This window comes from Zalophus californianus, chromosome 5 (assembly GCF_009762305.2).
Source record: "Zalophus californianus isolate mZalCal1 chromosome 5, mZalCal1.pri.v2, whole genome shotgun sequence".
NCBI classification, from domain to species: Eukaryota; Metazoa; Chordata; class Mammalia; order Carnivora; family Otariidae; genus Zalophus; species Zalophus californianus.
Genome location: NC_045599.1, coordinates 28,068,769 through 28,085,469, shown reverse-complemented (window position 1 = coordinate 28,085,469; position 16,701 = coordinate 28,068,769). Strand labels below are relative to the sequence as shown.

The following is a 16,701-nucleotide window of genomic DNA, read 5'->3' as shown; positions in this document are numbered from 1 at the left end:
AAGGACAGCATTTAAGGAAAGACCTAAAGAGGGAAAAGCTCAGATTTTTAAGTGTTAAAATTTAAGTATTTATATAATTTATGTGCATTTAACATTATATTCAGAAGTGGAAATACATAATTTGAGTTAAAGAAACTGGAAGTTGATCCAAAAGCCATCCTATTAGTATGAGTGGGTTGTTCTTCTCTCCTAGAAGAGATGACATACACCATACAGTCAATCCTGGAGTTCAGAAAAATATACAAATTGAAAGATCAGAGTAGTTTTCATCAATTTTGTAATCTGGGATGCTCTCCCAGGTGATTTATTGACATGAGCTTTTTAATAAAATTTAAAAAATTTATAAATTTAATAAAATTTATAATATATATTTAAAATTAATAAACTTTATACCCTAAGTATACAAGCTTGGACATTTTATTTTGGATACTAGAAAAATAAGCCTCCTCTACCTGCCAGTGGTAGGTAGGGGCAGAGGGCAGGCAGGGGAGACAAATAAGTAAAAAATATCAAATAAAAAACTCTAAAAGACCATAGAAGGAAAGGCAACTGCCAGAGAGAAAACATTTGAGCTCAAACACAGGAATAGGAAAGTACAATGCAGGTCATGGAAATAGGTGCACAGGTATGAGATGGCATATCTAAGATTAAGTAGTAGTATGTGGCTGAAATACTGGAGAGAGCAGGAAAAAGCCAAAAGAGTTTCATGTGTGACTTCTTGCATGAGCAATAAAATATACAGCTCTTGTTCTGGAAAACTGGAAAACCGATCATCACTGACATCTCTGATAATGTCAGTGAATACCTGGTGAACATCTCTTTTACAAATAAGGCACGTGCTTTAAATCAGTATCTTGTAACTTTATTGGGTTACAAATTCGTTCAAGGTTCAAGTAAGAGTCAAAGTCACTGTCCTCAGAAAACTTAAATGGCTTTAAGTAATACATACAAGTGTTTAGTGGTTCACAGGATAAAAATTTGGCATTAAAAAACTGGCATAAAAAATTGGCATAAAAAACTGACATTTTCACTATTTTAGTTTCTGGTTTTGATTCTCTTACCTGTTTAAGGAGAGCCAACACAAAGAGTGGGAAAAGCCGCAAAGAAAAAGGAACCATGAGTCCAGGCTGTTGGTTACTTAGGACTGAAGAACGATAAGCTGAAAGAGAGTCTATGACAGCATTCACCAGGGCATCCCGAGCATCACTCAGACTGGCAGTCACTGACCTGTCAACAGCTAACAGAGATGGAGGTAAGGACAAACAAGAGAAAAGAGAGAAGTTTAGCTACTACCCCCCACTGTTAAAGATACAAGAGATGTAATTTTTTTTCTAGTATACAAATTCTCTCTCCAATTTGTTACACAGAAGGAGCAAGTGAAGCAGTTAAAAGCTTATAGTTTGAAGAATCAAATCAAACTCTCCTGAAATGGGTCTCTATTTCTTAGCTGTATGACAATATGGCAAGGAATCTAACCTTCATGAGCTTGTTTCCTTATCTGTAAAATGGGAAAACTCTATCTTGTTGGATCTAAGATGTTATTAATTATAATCCACCATCTTATGTTATATACCATAGAGAAAGAAAAAACTCTGTAACTAAACACACATGCTTTCTTCACAGAGAATTTTATATTTACTGGAAGAGCTCTAGGGTGCCTGGGTGGCTCAGTAGTTGTGCGTCTGCCTTCAGCTCAGGTCATGATCCCAGGGTCCTGGGATCGAGCCCCACATCGGGCTCCCTGCTCAGTGGACAGCCTGCTTCTCCCTCTCCCACTCTCCCCTGCTTGTGTTCCCTCTCTCGCTCTCTCTGTCAAATAAGTAAAATCTTTAAAAGAAAAAAAAGGGGGTGCGCCTGGGTGGCTCAGTCGTAAACGTCTGCCTTCGGCTCAGGTCATGATCCCAGGGTCCTGGGATTGAGCCCCGCATCAGGCTCCCTGCTCGGCGGGAGGCCTGCTTCTCCCTCTCCCACTCCCCCTGCTTGTGTTCCCTCTCTCGCTGTATCTCTGTCTGTCAAATAAATGGATAAAATCTTTAAAAAAAAGAAAAGAAAAGAAAAAAAAGAAAGAGCTCCTGGACAGCTACTTAGATGATTATCACCTGTCATGCCACTGTTTATGTGCATTTCTGCACACTCAAAAACCTGTGCTGAGACCAAGAGATGGATGCTTAACAGACTGACCCCCAACCAGGTGCCCCAATAGTACCACTTAAGACTTCAACTGAAGACTTCTTGATTTAAGATTTTTTTTTTAAGATTTTATTTATTTATTTGACAGAGACACAGCAAGAGAAGGAACATAAGCAGGGGGAGTGGGAGAAGGAGAAGCAGGTTTCCCGCAGATGAGGGAGCCTGATGCAGGGCTCAATCCCAGGACCCTGGGTTCATGACCTGAGCCAAAGGCAGACACTTAATGACTGAGCCATCCAGGCACCCCTTGATTTAAGATTTTGATAAAATGTGAAAAAATGTGCATACTGGAATAAATCAAGTTTAGAAACAAAATTAGTATTTGTGAGGCAAATTGTGAAAAATTTTTATTTTATTTTTTTTTTAATTTTTTTTATGTGAAAAATTTTTAAATCTACAAATAATGCCTGAAATATAGTTCTTATTGATAATAAAGAATGATCATATGATTACTAAAAGTATTAGTTCAACAAAATATAAAGGTAGTGACCCTCAAATTCGTAGGTCACAATCTTTTAACTTTCAACAGCATATGAGACTAAAATAGGGTTGGATTCTTTATCAGCCTTCATTAAAGAAAAAAATTTCCCAATAGGAAATGCAAGAAAATGAGTAATTATTCCTAATATAGACAGGTCTGAGTGTGAAGCAAATGGACACAACGGCATCTTTCCTGAAGGAGAAAAAAAGCAAGAACCAAAATGATGTTAAGCTCTATGTATTTGAAAAAGGACCAAAAAAACTTCAGGAAGCAACTATATCTGATATGGAAGTAAAGAAGTGAAGGTATCAGTAAATTTCCTCCTAGCTCATGTGATCTGGCCAAGGCTGCAAACTTAATCTGTGAGAGTAAACTGGTTTTTAATCCAGAATTCCAAGACTCCAAGTCTAAAGATCTTTACAGTTCAAAGTCTGTTGTAATCCAAGTTACAGAGCTCATTAGAAAGTAGTATTGAACATTAAGTAAAATATGGTATTTAAGTCCATCATAAGCAGATTATGAGAAAGAAAGCAGTTTAGTAGCTGCCGAAAACCAGTGAGGGAAGGAGGAGAGAGTAGTGGGCAGTAACTACTGATGGGCATGAGGTTCTTTTTGGGGTGATAAAAGTTCTAAAATCAGATTGAGATGATGGCTACACAATTCTGTAAATATACTATAAATAGTAGGGTTGTATGCTTAAAATGGGTTATGCGAAGTAGTATATAAATTATATCCCAATAAAGCTCTTAAAAATTTTTTTTTAAAATCAGGTAAACTGCAACAGAGCCTTTCATTCAAGTAGTTACTTAGGAGGCATACAGATCTAAAACACTGAAACCTTTAAAGCTACTTCTTTAAAGGAAAATAAAACTATGTGGATTTTTCTAATGTTATTATTTGTGAAATATTTACAATAGCTGGTAACGATTCTTACCCATATTGGCCAATAACCCTGAAATTGCTTGAACATCAGCTCCAAGAAAGACTTCATTCAGAGTTGAAACTACAGGCAAACACAAAGTATGAACACGAATTCTTCTTTCACCTTTGGGGAAAACACATAAATGATAGTAAGGCACAACTATATTAAAAAATTTATATTAAAGTCTCTTAGAAAAATCACTTTTTTTTTTAAGATTTTATTTATTTATTTGACGGAGAGAGAGACAGCGAGAGAGGGAACACCAGCAGGGGGAGTGGGAGAGGGAGAAGCAAACTCTCTGCCGAGCAGGGAGCCCAATGCGGGGCTCGATCCCAGGACCCTGGGATCATGACCTAAGCCGAAGGCAGACACTTAACGACTGGAGCCACCCAGGCACCCCAAAATCACTTCTTTTCAATTTAGAACCAAGAATGGGTTATTCAGTATGAAGAAACATCAAAACTTTAATGAATAAAATTCCTAAGTTTATCTCTTTTATTTTTATTTCTTTTTAATGATTTTATTTATTTATTAGAGAGAGAGAGAGATCACGAGCAGGAGGGAAGGGTAGAGGAAGAAGCAGACTCCTCACTTAGCAGGGAGCCCAATGTAGGACTCGATCCCAGGACCCCAGGATCATGACCTGAGCCAAAGGCAGACGCTTAATCGACTGAGCCACCCAGGCGCCCTCTTATATTTTGATTACAAAATTCTTTTTGTAGGAGTGCCTGGGTGGCTCAGTCGGTTAAGCGTCTGCCTTCAGCTCAGGTCATGATCCCGGGGTCCTGGGATCGAGCCCTGAGTCGGGCTCCCTGCTTGGCGGGATGCCTGCTTCTCCCTCTCCCACTCCCCCTGCTTGTGTTCCTTCTCTCGATGTGTCTCTCTCTGTCAAATAAATAAATAAAATCTTTAAAAAAAAAATCTTTTTGTTTGGGGCATCTGAGTAGCTCAGTCGGTTAAGCATCTGACCTGAGATCATGAGGCTCTGGGTCATGATCCTGGGGTCCTGGGATCAAGCCTGGTTCAGGGTTCCTGCTCAGCGGGGAGTCTGTTTCTCCATCTCCCTCTGCCCCTCCCCCCTACTTGTGCTCCCTCGCGCTCTCTCTCTCTCTCACATAAAATTTTTTAAAAAATTCTTTTTGTTCAAGGGGCGCCTGGGTGGCTCAGTCGTTAAGCGTCTGTCTTCGGCTCAGGTCATGGTCCCAGGGTCCTGGGATCGAGCCCCACATCGGGCTCCCTGCTCAGTGGGAAGCCTGCTTCTCCCTCTCCCACTCCCCCTGCTCATGTTCCCTTTCTCGCTGTGTCTCTCTCTTTCAAATAAATAAATAAATAAAATCTTAAAAAAAAAAAATTCTTTTTGTTCAAGTTACTACTGAAAAGGGATCATGATCAAATAATGGTAACATGCTAGTTTAAAAATCTCTTTTCTGGGGGCGCCTGGGTGGCTCAGTCGTTAAGCATCTGTCTTCGCCTCAGGTCATGATCTCAGGGTCCTGGGACTGAGCCCCGCATTGGGCTCCCCGCTCAGCGGGGAGTCTGCTTCTCCCTCTCCCACTCCCTCTGCTTGTGTTCCCTCTCTCGTTGTATGTCTGTCAAATAAATAAATATAATCTTTAAAAAAATCTCTTTTCTGAACTTTTTGGTTACTTTATCTTTTTTGCTAATACAAATTTTGAATTAATATACATACATTATGACAACACTACTTCCACATGTGTTCTAGAGTGTTTTGACATTTAAAGTCCAAAGAAATTTTATACTTTCCTCTTTAATCAAAGAAAAAACTTTTAAAAGAAATCAATTAATACAATATTTTCTCTTTAGTACTCACAATAACAAAATTAATATAGAAACAAAAAAAACTTTTTGATAACCATCAAATATCAAATATTATATCAACTTTTTAAGAAGTCTTTTTTTTTTAAGATTTTATTTATTCATTTGAGACACAGAGAGAGAGAGAGAGAGCATGAGCAGGGAGAGAGGCAGAGGGAGAAGCAGGCTCCCTGCTGAGCCAGGAGCCTGATGTGGAGCTCAATCCCAGGACCCTGGGATCATGACCTGAGCCGAAGGCAGACGCTTAACCATCTGAGCCACCCAGGCGCCCCTCAACTTTTTAAAAATTTCTAACCAGCAAGACCTTGAATACCAATGAAAAAGAACAAGACGACCTACAGATGATATTCATACTACAACCTGTACTAATACATTAGGACTGATGAAAATGTACGTATGGGGAGCTCATACAAATTACTTTTAAAAAGAAATAATATCTGCAAAAAAGGGTAACACTTTAGACTTTCTATTCTAGACAACAGAGAGCTAAAAGAAAACATATAATGATTAGCCTATCGGCAACAACTAAACATACAGAGAGACTGAGAGAGATGCAGACACACACACACACACACACACACACACAAAATCAGAGGCTAAAATGGAAAGGGCACTTGATGGGACCATGAACTCGTGAAATCTTTCTGAAAAGCAATCTGACAATACTAAGATTTTTCTAAACAGCCTGATACTAAGTAGACTCTCAGTAAATATCTGTTAAAAACAGTGGCTAAGAAAAATAAATACAACACATCTTGGTTTTACCAGGAATAGCAACAAAGCTCTTAAGATGAGAAATACTCTTTTGGTGTAATAGAAATGAGTATCTCCACAAGAGAGGACATTCATTATAAGACAAAGAATACATGACCAAATAAAAAAACTTACCTTTGCCACAACACACTGTATTTATAGTTAACAATACTGGATTGTAAACTTAAAAAATCTGTTAAAAGTGTAATCTCATGTATGTGTCTTCGCTACAATAAAAACAAACAAACAAACAAAAAACAAACCCAACTTACCTTTGCTGGATGTATACAAGAGTGCAGACTGAAAGGAAACCAACTGAGTGTCCGTAAGATTCTCCTCCACAGACATCTGTACTGCATACCCAGCATCTGGGTTTACATTAGGCAAAGACAGTAAGTCTGTTGACCTAACAAAGAAGTTCCCATGGAAAGTATGAATGGAAAGACCTAGAAGAGAAAAATTATCAAAATGATTTACATACACCAATATACATACATTTACATTTTATCCTTGTCACTTATCAGACTGACAGTAAATTTAAAAGTTTAGATGTGGGGCGCCTGGTTGGCTCAGTTGGTTAAGGGTCTGCCTTCAGCTGAGGTGATGATCTCAGGGTCCTGAGATCAAGACCCATGTTGGGTTCCCTGTTCAGCAGGAAGTCTGCTTCTCCCTCTCCCTCTGTGCATGTTCTTCCTCTCGCTCTTGCTCTCTCTCAAATAAAATCTTAAAAAAAAAAAAAAGTTTAGATGTGAGGGGCACCTGGGTGGCTCAGTTGGTTAAGTATCGAACTCTTTTTTTTTTTTAAAGATCTTATTTATTTGAGAGAGAGAGACACAGCGAGAGAAAGAACACAAGCAGGAGGAGTGGGAGAGGGAGAAGCAGGCTTCCTGTGGAGCAGGAAGCCCGATGCGGAGCTCAATCCCAGGACCCTGGGATCATGACCCGAGCCAAAGGCAGACACTTAACGAGGCGCCCAAGTATCCGACTCTTAATCTCAGCTCAGCTCTTGATGTGAGAGTTTTGAGTTCAAGCCCCTCACTGGGCCCCATGCTGGGTGTGTAGACTACTTAAAAAAAAAGTTTAGATGTGACACTGTGATTTATAATAAGAAATATGTACTTGATCTTCACTCATTTCTAGCATAGAACTCCTAAACTCTTAGGATGATCTAAGTAATGAAATTCACAAAGGTGTCTTCTACTGTTGATGGAGTGACTTTTGGTAAGCACCTATGTAACCAAAGGATGGGGGCTGATTACCAGAGGACCCAACCATGTAATTAGAAGGTTGGAAATTACAGTCCAAACTGTCCCCTACCAACATCCTTCGGGGAGGGGAGAGGAACTGGAGGTTCAGTCCATCATCAATGGCCAATAATTTAATCAGCCATGACTATGTAAAGAAGCCTTCATAAAAACCCAGTAGGATGGGCTCCTTTGGAAAGCTTCCAGATTGGTGAACACATGGAGATTTGGGGAGAGTGGAGCGCTCAGAGAGAACATGGAAGCTGCAGAAGGTCGCATACCCTCTCCCTTTCTCTATACCTTGCTCTATAGATCTCTTCCATCTGACTATTCCTGAGTTATATCCTTTTATAATAAACCAGTAATCTAGAAAGTAAAATGATTCTCTGAGTTCTGTAAGCTGCTCTGGCAAATTACTTGAACCCAAAGAGAGGGTAGTAGGAACCTCCAATCTATAGCCAGCCAATCAGAGCACAAAAAGAAACAGAAACAGAAAGCTACTGTGGTAACTACTTGGTTATGAGTGACACTACTACCTGAGTTGTTTGGAGATGTGGCAACGTTATAGAAGAGTTTGATACTTTACATAAGATATTACAAAGGCATTGTCAGTTGTTTTACTCAACCATTTTTTCTTTTTATTACAGTGACAGATAATAGAGAACTTCATTTGGCACATGGTTTGACCAAAAGATTTCAACATCTATCTAGTGGACAGGTCCATGGTTCCTTATCTTTTGATATCTTATTTTTGGCTAGCTATTTCATATAATCTTTCCACTTCAAAAAATGATTGCTTCACACCTCTTAACATTATTTATTTATTTTTAAAGATTTTATTTATTTGTCAGAGAGAGAGAGCACAAACAAGGGGAACAGCAGGCAGAGGGAGAAGCTTAGCAGGGAGCCTGATGTGGAGCTCAATCCCAGGACCCTGGGATCATGACCTGAGCCGAAGGCAGATGCTTAACTGACTGAGTCACCTAGGTGTCCCAGAAAACATTATTTTAAAATCTGAATAAAAGATTAGAACCAGGTTAATAATGTGAAGGAATAAAGTATCAAGAATTATTTCCCATTTTCCTAAGAAAGTAGTATCATTTAGCAGCTACAGGCATTTATCCTGCAAAACAAATTGGATTAAAGCATTCTGAAACTGTCAGACTATTTTCAAAGCAACACTGAGGCAAGCTGTTAGTAGCAGGGCAGACTGAGAAGAGCACAAATTAAAAGACCTGCTACTTTGGGCGCCTGGGTGGCTCAGTTGGTTAAGGGACTGCCTCCGGCTCAGGTCATGATCCTGGAGTCCTGGGATCGAGTCCCGCATCGGACTCCCTGCTCAGCAGGGAGTTTGCTTTTCCTCTGACCCTCTTCCCTCTCGGGCTCTCTATCTCTCATTCTCTCTCTCTTAAATAAATAAATAAAATCTTAAAAAAAAAAAAAAAAGACCTGCTACTTCTAGAAATGAATGGTGGGGATGGTTGTACAACAATGAAAATATACTTAATGCTATTCAACTGTATACTTAAAAATGGTTAAAGTGGTAAATTTTATGTTAAGTATATTTTACCACAATAAAAAAATAACTGTTTAAAAAAAAGACCTTTCATTACTACTGTCAATAAATGGAATAAAAATCCATGCTTATTTGGATGTGGGGGTGGAGGGAGATACTTTTTTTAAATGAGATATAATTCAAATACCATAAAAATCACACATACAGTGTACAATGCAGTGGTTTTCAGTACATTCAAAATAGTCCCTATTTTCTTTTATAATGTTTCTTCTTTTTTTTTTTAAGTAGGCTCCACACCTAATGTGGGATGTGAACTCCAGACCCTGAGATCAAGAGTTGCATGCTCCAGCAACTGAGCCAGCAAGATACCTCTCCTTCCCTATTTTTAATTTCATATTCCATCAGTGTAAGTAAAATATCTTAGAAGAGCAAACCTTATGAATAAGACTAGCTGCAAATGTCTATTTACTGGTATCAAAAGCAATATATCTATGTAAGTGTGAAAAGAAAAGTGCCCCCCACCTTTCGTGCACCGAATCCTCATGACTGCCTCAAAGCCAATCTTTCGAGTGAGGTATCTCTGTAGTTCCTTCTGGAATTTCTGCACTTGTACTGGATTCTGCTGATGGTGGTAAGAAGGATAGTAATACACACTACCTGCTGAATACCGAGAAATACAACCTGGAAGAAAACACACACTTTTAAAAAATTCTGCAATTAACTATTATGCATGAAAAAAACTACTGGTGTTTGAATCAATCTTGCCTTAGCCTCCCAAAGTATTATCAAAAAAAGAGTCTCTCATCCCTTTAAATAGTAGTATAAAAATGTCTCTATTATAAATATTTAGAAATATATAAATAAACGTTTAGAAGACCAAAAGCTTTATAATAGACTCATTAATTCTCCCAAGGGAATAAAAATTCCTTCATTTTGTCCTTTATTTAGAATATCATCATATAAATACCATTTTCACATTCACTTCAGAAAAATAATCATGAGGAAGAACTCACCCAGAGAAGCCAAGTCAGAATACTGCCCACTGAGAAGGAATAAGTCCACAGCTACCTGCTGACCAGAACAATCCAAGGCTAATTTCTTGTAAAAGTCAGTTGATGGTGTCAAGTGAATTTCCTATTAATAATAAATTACATGAAGAAACAAATTTTTAATTATTAAATTGTCATAAAATTTTTAAAACCTATCTATATATACCAAGATGTTAACAATTATCCCTGGGCATTCTAAAAATCCTTTCTTTTCAGTTCTTCGTTTTCTCAGTAAAAAACATATACTGCTTAAGAATTTTCTATTTTCTGGGGCACCTGGGTGGCTCAGTTGTTAAGCGTCTGCCTTCGGCTCAGATCATGATCCCAGGGTCCTGGGATTGAGCCCTGCATCGGGCTCCCCGCTCCGCGGGAAGCCTGCTTCTCCCTCTCCCACTCCCCCTGCTTGTGTTCCCTCTCTCGCTGTGTCTCTCACTGTCGGATAAATAAAAATCTTTAAAAAAAAAAAAGAATTTTCTATTTTCTACTTTTAAAAAGAAATACATCTATTATGCTAATTTCAATAATCTATTAAATGCTTAGAGTGCTGGAAACTATTTTAAACAATTCATGTGTACTATCTAGGTGGTCCTTTGAACTATTATAAGAAGCAGGTCCCATAATTATTTTCACTTTATAAATAAACATAAGGAAACAGAAGGGCAAAGAAATTAACTAACTCTTCAAGTTCGTACATCTAAAAAGCAGTAGAGGGATGTCTGGGTGGCTCAGTCGTTAAGCATCTGCCTTTGGCTAAGGTCATGATCCCAAGGTCCTGGGATCGAGCCCTACATTGGGCTCCCTGATCAGCAGGGAGCCTGTTTCTCCTTCTGCCTGCCGCTCCCCCTGCTTGTGCTCTCTCTCTCTCTGACAAATAAATAAAATCTTAAAAAAAAAAAAAAAAAGCAGAATTTAGACAGACTGACCCCATCATCATTATAGCATACAGCAAATACAGCAACTCTCATCATCTCTTGAAAAATACACATCTCAAACCAAATTTATATACACAAAGTGCTCAAAAGCAATCCATGGCACTCAATACGGCAGACTACTTTTTAGTGGTCATCCACATTCTACTTTGTTCCTAAAAGGCATATTCTTTAGACTGCAAGACTTTCTCATCAAAGGCAGGCTGCACTGCTAATGGCCTGCTGAATATCCAAAAATAAGGTAAGAGTGAATCAGGTGGCAAGTGTAACAAAACAGAAATTTCGGCATAAAAGAGAAATGCTTTGTCTATTTCCTTATACTCCCTCCTCTCCAGAACTGAAAAATAAATGAAAAACAGATTTTGTGGTCAAAGGGACAGAGCAGAGCACCAGCATATATGGTAACATACATTTGATGACTTTCTAACCTTAGCAGATGACCTTTGGTTGGGCTCCTCTCGTGGCCTCAGGGCTCCCATTCCAAGAGTAGGAAGTTGTGTTTGAAAGACGGACATTCGACCACCAGTTGGCGACATCAGCTTAAAGGCAGCCTGAAGTGCAGGACCCAAGGCACTCTGGGTTTCCAGGGTCTTGGTGAACATTTGTGGCAATGTTTTCAGTAAATCTTGAACGAGCTTATAAAATAAAGCAAGAAAACTCAAAGATGTTAACAATTAAAAACTTCTTCCACAAAAAGTAACTAATACAGTAGACAAGACACTGAGTCATGATGATGGTCAGAGAATCTACACACAGTACAGTAAACAATGAAGTTGGTCAAATGACAAGAAAGCCATTTTAAGTCAACATTATAAATTGGCAAGCAAGACAATTCAAAATTGGGGCCTTACAGTTCTTGCACATGCAGTAGTCCAGCAAGACTATAAGTCCAAAATGTATCCAAAAGAACCATCACAGTTTAGATTTGATTTCTTTTATAATGCCATCAAACATGGCCTTCTCAATCACCTCTACACACTTTATTCTTTTCAATTCCAAAGTGATTTAACTCTTCCCTACTGAAAAGTCTAAGATAGCCAGTAAATTTTCCAACTAGTAATACTACTACAAAAGAAAAACAAAATGAAAAACTACCTATTCAGGTTAGGTTGTACAAATAAAGTTAAAGGGAAAAAAAGTACTTCACACTATGGTGAAGTCACTGTTGCCAACAGCTGAGACCATAGACTTGCTAGTTAAAATGTTACCCCTACGGCATATATGCATGTACAGGGTAGACAACATCCCCCCTTCAGACACATTCTGTTCACCTCTCACTGTATTATGTCATGGCAATTTCCAGGCAGGTAATAAGTTTCTTCTGAACTGACCCCAATGACACTCTGTGAATCAGAAAAGCAAAGGGCACTGAAAGCAGCCTAGCTAAAGTGCTTCTATGTAGTGACCAGAAGCTTATCTGAGCAACCCTCCCAATTTCCCAAATGGTGGCAAGGCAGGTTTCCTTCAGGTTTTCCTTTATGAAATAGGCTTATCTTCTACCCTATTACAAGTATCTTACTACATTAGACTTAAAAGCCATTGGTTCAAGGGTAAACTCGAGATCTATTCATCTGATGAATTTTAACTAACAGCAAATATAAAATGTTACACATCTTAGAAATGCCTCAGAAAGAAACAAAACTTTACTTAAAGTTCATTTTGAAAACACATTCTTTCAATATTTCAAAAAAATGTGTCAGATAAGAAAATGTTAACTTACCTCTTTACTTTCATTTAAATTTACTAATAAGTTCTCTGGCATAGGTATAAAAACATCTGAAAAAATAAATAAGTATTTCTTTTAAACAAAATGTAATTGTTAAAGATGTTCTAAACACTTAACACTGATATAATTAACCACCCCCAGGGATGCCGGGGTGGCTCAGTCGGTTAAGCGTCTGTCTTCGGCTGAGGTCACGATCCCAGAATCCTGGGATCAAGTCCAGCATCGGGCTCCTTGCTCAGCAGAGAGCCTGCTTCTCCCTCTGCCTGCCTCTCCCCTGGCCTGTGCTCTCTCTCTCTCTGACAAATAAATAAATTCTTAAAAAAAAAAATTAACTACCACCATAATTTAAAGAAAAGCGACCTCCTGTATTATATATAGCACTTCTACGTATGTTCAAAAGCCACCAAAGCAGCATTGATTTAGGTATTTATTGCAACTTATCTATTACCATGTAAAAGGTAAACAGCCTCCTAATTAGAAAATATTGATCTGTAAACACTCCGTATTTAAGACAACAGTTTAGAATCCTACTTACTTTACATTCTTGCTTAGCTCTCAAAACCAGTGGTCTTGGCATTTAAAAAAAAAAAATGTTGACTAAGATGACACACAAGACTGCTATGTCTTTACAAAGAAGTAATATAGCCCGACAATACCTCTGTCATTCAAAAAGCACATACTGTCTCATAAAGAAGGTCCCCACTAGAGCCTATACTTACGGGACTACAAAATCAAGTAAATGAGAAGGTATGCTAACTGACCACTTCAGATGAGCTCCTCAGGATTCAAATTTATTTTTACTTAGGAATTAAATTCTCTTCCTTTAAAAGGAAGCAAACTGTGGGTGGTGGTGAAGGATTACAAGAAGTCTTACTTTCTACATTATGGTACTTTTTTTTTTTTAAAGGCGTATTAATGTTTGTAAAAAATAATACCAAAAAGGGGCGCCTGGGTGGCTCAGTCGGTTAAGTGACTGCCTACAGCTCTGGTCATGATCCCAAGGTCCTGGGATCGATCCCTGCATCCAGCTCCCCGCTCCCTCTACCTGCTGCTCCCCCTGCTTGTACTCTGTCTCTCTGTCAAATAAATAAAATCTTAAAAAAAAAAAAATTATTTGTAACATTAAATGTTTACTTTAGCTGTCACATAAAAATTCTATAGTCGGGGCACCTGGATGGCTCAGTTGGTCAAGCGTCTACCTTCAGCTCCAGTCTTGATCTCTGCAGAGGTCCTGGGATTGAGCCCCACATCAGGCTTCCTGCTCAGCAGGGGGTATGCTTCTCTTTCTCTCCCCTCTCCCTTTCCTCCTCCCCACCTCTCTCTCTCTCTCTCTCTCTAATAAATTATAGCTTTTAAAAAAAATCTACAGTTGACTAGATTTTCTCTTTTTTCTTTAAAATTAAAAAACACTTTGGGGCTCCTGGGTGGCACAGTCGGTGAGGTGTCTGACTCTTGGTTTCCGCTCAGGTCATGATCTCAAGCCCCATGTTGGGCTCCACACTTAGCATGGAGGCTGCCTAAGACTCTATCTCCCTCTCCCTTTGCCCCTCCACCACCCCCCCCCCGTGCACTCTCTAGCTTTCTCTCAAACAAATAAATCTTTTAAAAATGAAATTAAAAAAATTAAATTAAAAAAATTTTTTTAAGATTTTATTTATTTATTTGAGAGAGAAAGCATGAGTGAGAGGGGCAGAGGGAGAGGGAGAAACAGACTCCCCACTGATCAGGGGGCCTGATGCGGGGCTCGATCCCAGGACCCCAGGATCATGACCTGAGCCGAAGGCAGACAATTCAACTAAGCCACTCAGGTGCCCCTTAAAAAATGTTTAAGAGGGCGCCTGGGTGGCTCAGTTGGTATGAAGTACTTTTTCACTGGCTTCTGACACTCTGCATGATGTTTTCAAGGTTCACTCATATTGCAGTACCTATCAGTATTTTATTCTTTTTTGTTCACAAATAATATTTCATCGTATGGATATACTTTTTGTTTATCCATTCATCAAATAATAGGCATTAGGGTTGTATCCACTTTTCGGCTGTGTTGCTATTAACATCCATGTGCATATTTTCTTACTTTTCTTGAGTATATACATTTTGAGTAGAATTGTTGGGTCATATGGTTTAACTCTAAGACTTTTGGAGCAAGTGGCAGACTGTTTTCCATAGTGGCTGCAACATTTTCCATCTCAACTAGCAATGTATGAGGGTTCCAATTTCTCCACTTCCTTGCAAATACTTTACTTGTTACTGTCTTTTTTTTAACCTCCGCTGTGTGACATCCAGCAAGGGACACTCCATCTATCAGCTTATGTACAAAACTGAGATGCTGGACCTTATCAGTGAATTCACAATTTGGCCCATCTTCAGAATCACCTGTTCAGTGATTTTATTTCATGCAAAATAAGTATCTGGGTGAATAGGTTAGGGAATGAATGAATAACCTGGCTGGTTTGTTGTGAGATTTAGAACAACCAAGACAGAAGGGGGCTCTCCTCAACTACTGCCCTTAAAGATGTATAGTGAATCCTCACTATTTGTAGATTCTATATTTGCAAATTTGCCTACTCACTAAAAATTTTTTTAAAGATTTTATTTATTTATTTATTTGACAGAGAGAAAGAGCACAAGCAGGGGGAGCAGGAGACAGAGAAGCAGGCTCCCCTTTGAGCAGGGAGCCCGATGTGGGACTCAATGCCAGCACCCTGGGATCATGACCTGAGCTGAAGGCAGACGCCTAACCAAGTGAGCCACCGAGGCACCCCTACTCACTAAAATTTATTTGTAACCTCAAAACCAATACTCATGCTGCTTTTTTTTTTTTTTAAGATTTATTTATTTATTTTGAGAGAGTGAGAATGAGAGAGAACATGAGAGCGAGGAGGGTTAAAGGGAGAAGCAGACTCTCCGCTGAGCAGGGAGCCCGATGCGGGACTCGATCCCGGAACTCCAGGATCATGACCCGAGCTGAAGGCAGTCGCTTAACCAACTGAGCCACCCAAGCGCCCATGCTGCTTCTATGGACATTCATAGACATGCTCAGAGCACCAAAACAATTTGAGTTTTGATTTTGAGATTTTCTAATTAGTCTCATTGTGGTTTTCATTTGTATTTCCCTGATAACTTCTGATATAGAGCACATTTTCAAGTGCTTATCAGCCAACTGTTTATAGAAAATATTGAATACCGTGAACTGAATAGAGACACGTCTGTTCAAACCATTTACCCACTTTTTAAATTGTGTTTTTCTTGTTTAGTTGTAGAAATTCTTTATATAATCTAGATATAAATTCCTACACTTTTTAAAAAAGATTTTTATTTATTGGGGCACCTGTGTGACCTTGTTGGTTAAGTGTCTGCCTTCGGCTCAGGTTATGATCTCAGAGACCGGGGATCGAGCCCCCCATTGGGCTCCCCACTCAGTGGGGAGTCTGCTTCTCCCTCTGCCCCTAAACCTGCTTGTGCTCTCTCTCTCTTCTGTCTCTCTCTCAAATAAATAAAATAAGGATTTTATTTATTTGACAGAGAGAGAAAAATAGAAAGAGAGCGAGAGTGCGCGTGCACAAGTAGGAGGCACAATAGACAAAGGGAGAGGGAGAAGCAGGCTCCCCACTGAGCAAGGAGCCCAACGCAGGCCTTGATCCCAGGACCCTGGGATCATGACCTGAGCCAAAGGCAGCTCAACTGATTGACCCATCCAGGTGCGATGCCCCTAGATACAAATTCATGATCAGATATATGATTTGCAAATATTTTCTCTCATTCTGTGGGTTGTCTTTTTACATACTTGATGGTGAAGCACAAAAGTTTTTAATTTGGGGGGCACCTGGGGTGGCTCAGTTGATTAAGCAGCCAACTCTTGATTTAGGCTCATGTCATGATCTAAGGGTCGTGAAATTGAGCCCCACGTCGGACTCCATGCTCAGTGGAGAGTCAGCTTGAGGTTCTCTCCCTGTTCTCTGACCCTCCCCCTACTGTGTGCTCTGTCTCTAAAATAAATATTTTTAAAAATTATTTTTTAATTTTAAAGAAGCCAAATTTATCTATTCCCTCCCCCC

General features: G+C 39.1%; 1 protein-coding gene across 4 annotated transcripts in view; it reads right to left on the bottom strand.

Moving 5' to 3' along the window:
* SEC24A (SEC24 homolog A, COPII coat complex component) overlaps positions 1 to 16,701 on the bottom strand; it is a 69,377-nt gene that overhangs the window by 8,687 nt on the left and 43,989 nt on the right. For all 4 annotated transcript variants that reach the window (XM_027605157.2, XM_027605158.2, XM_027605159.2 and 1 more), the window contains 7 exons: positions 12,641 to 12,696; positions 11,349 to 11,555; positions 9,956 to 10,076; positions 9,465 to 9,623; positions 6,455 to 6,628; positions 3,606 to 3,716; positions 1,062 to 1,237 (listed from right to left, as the gene is read on the bottom strand). In XM_027605157.2, the coding sequence (XP_027460958.2) occupies positions 1,062 to 1,237; positions 3,606 to 3,716; positions 6,455 to 6,628; positions 9,465 to 9,623; positions 9,956 to 10,076; positions 11,349 to 11,555; positions 12,641 to 12,696 (1,004 nt within the window). The remainder of the gene's footprint in view (positions 1 to 1,061; positions 1,238 to 3,605; positions 3,717 to 6,454; positions 6,629 to 9,464; positions 9,624 to 9,955; positions 10,077 to 11,348; positions 11,556 to 12,640; positions 12,697 to 16,701) is intronic.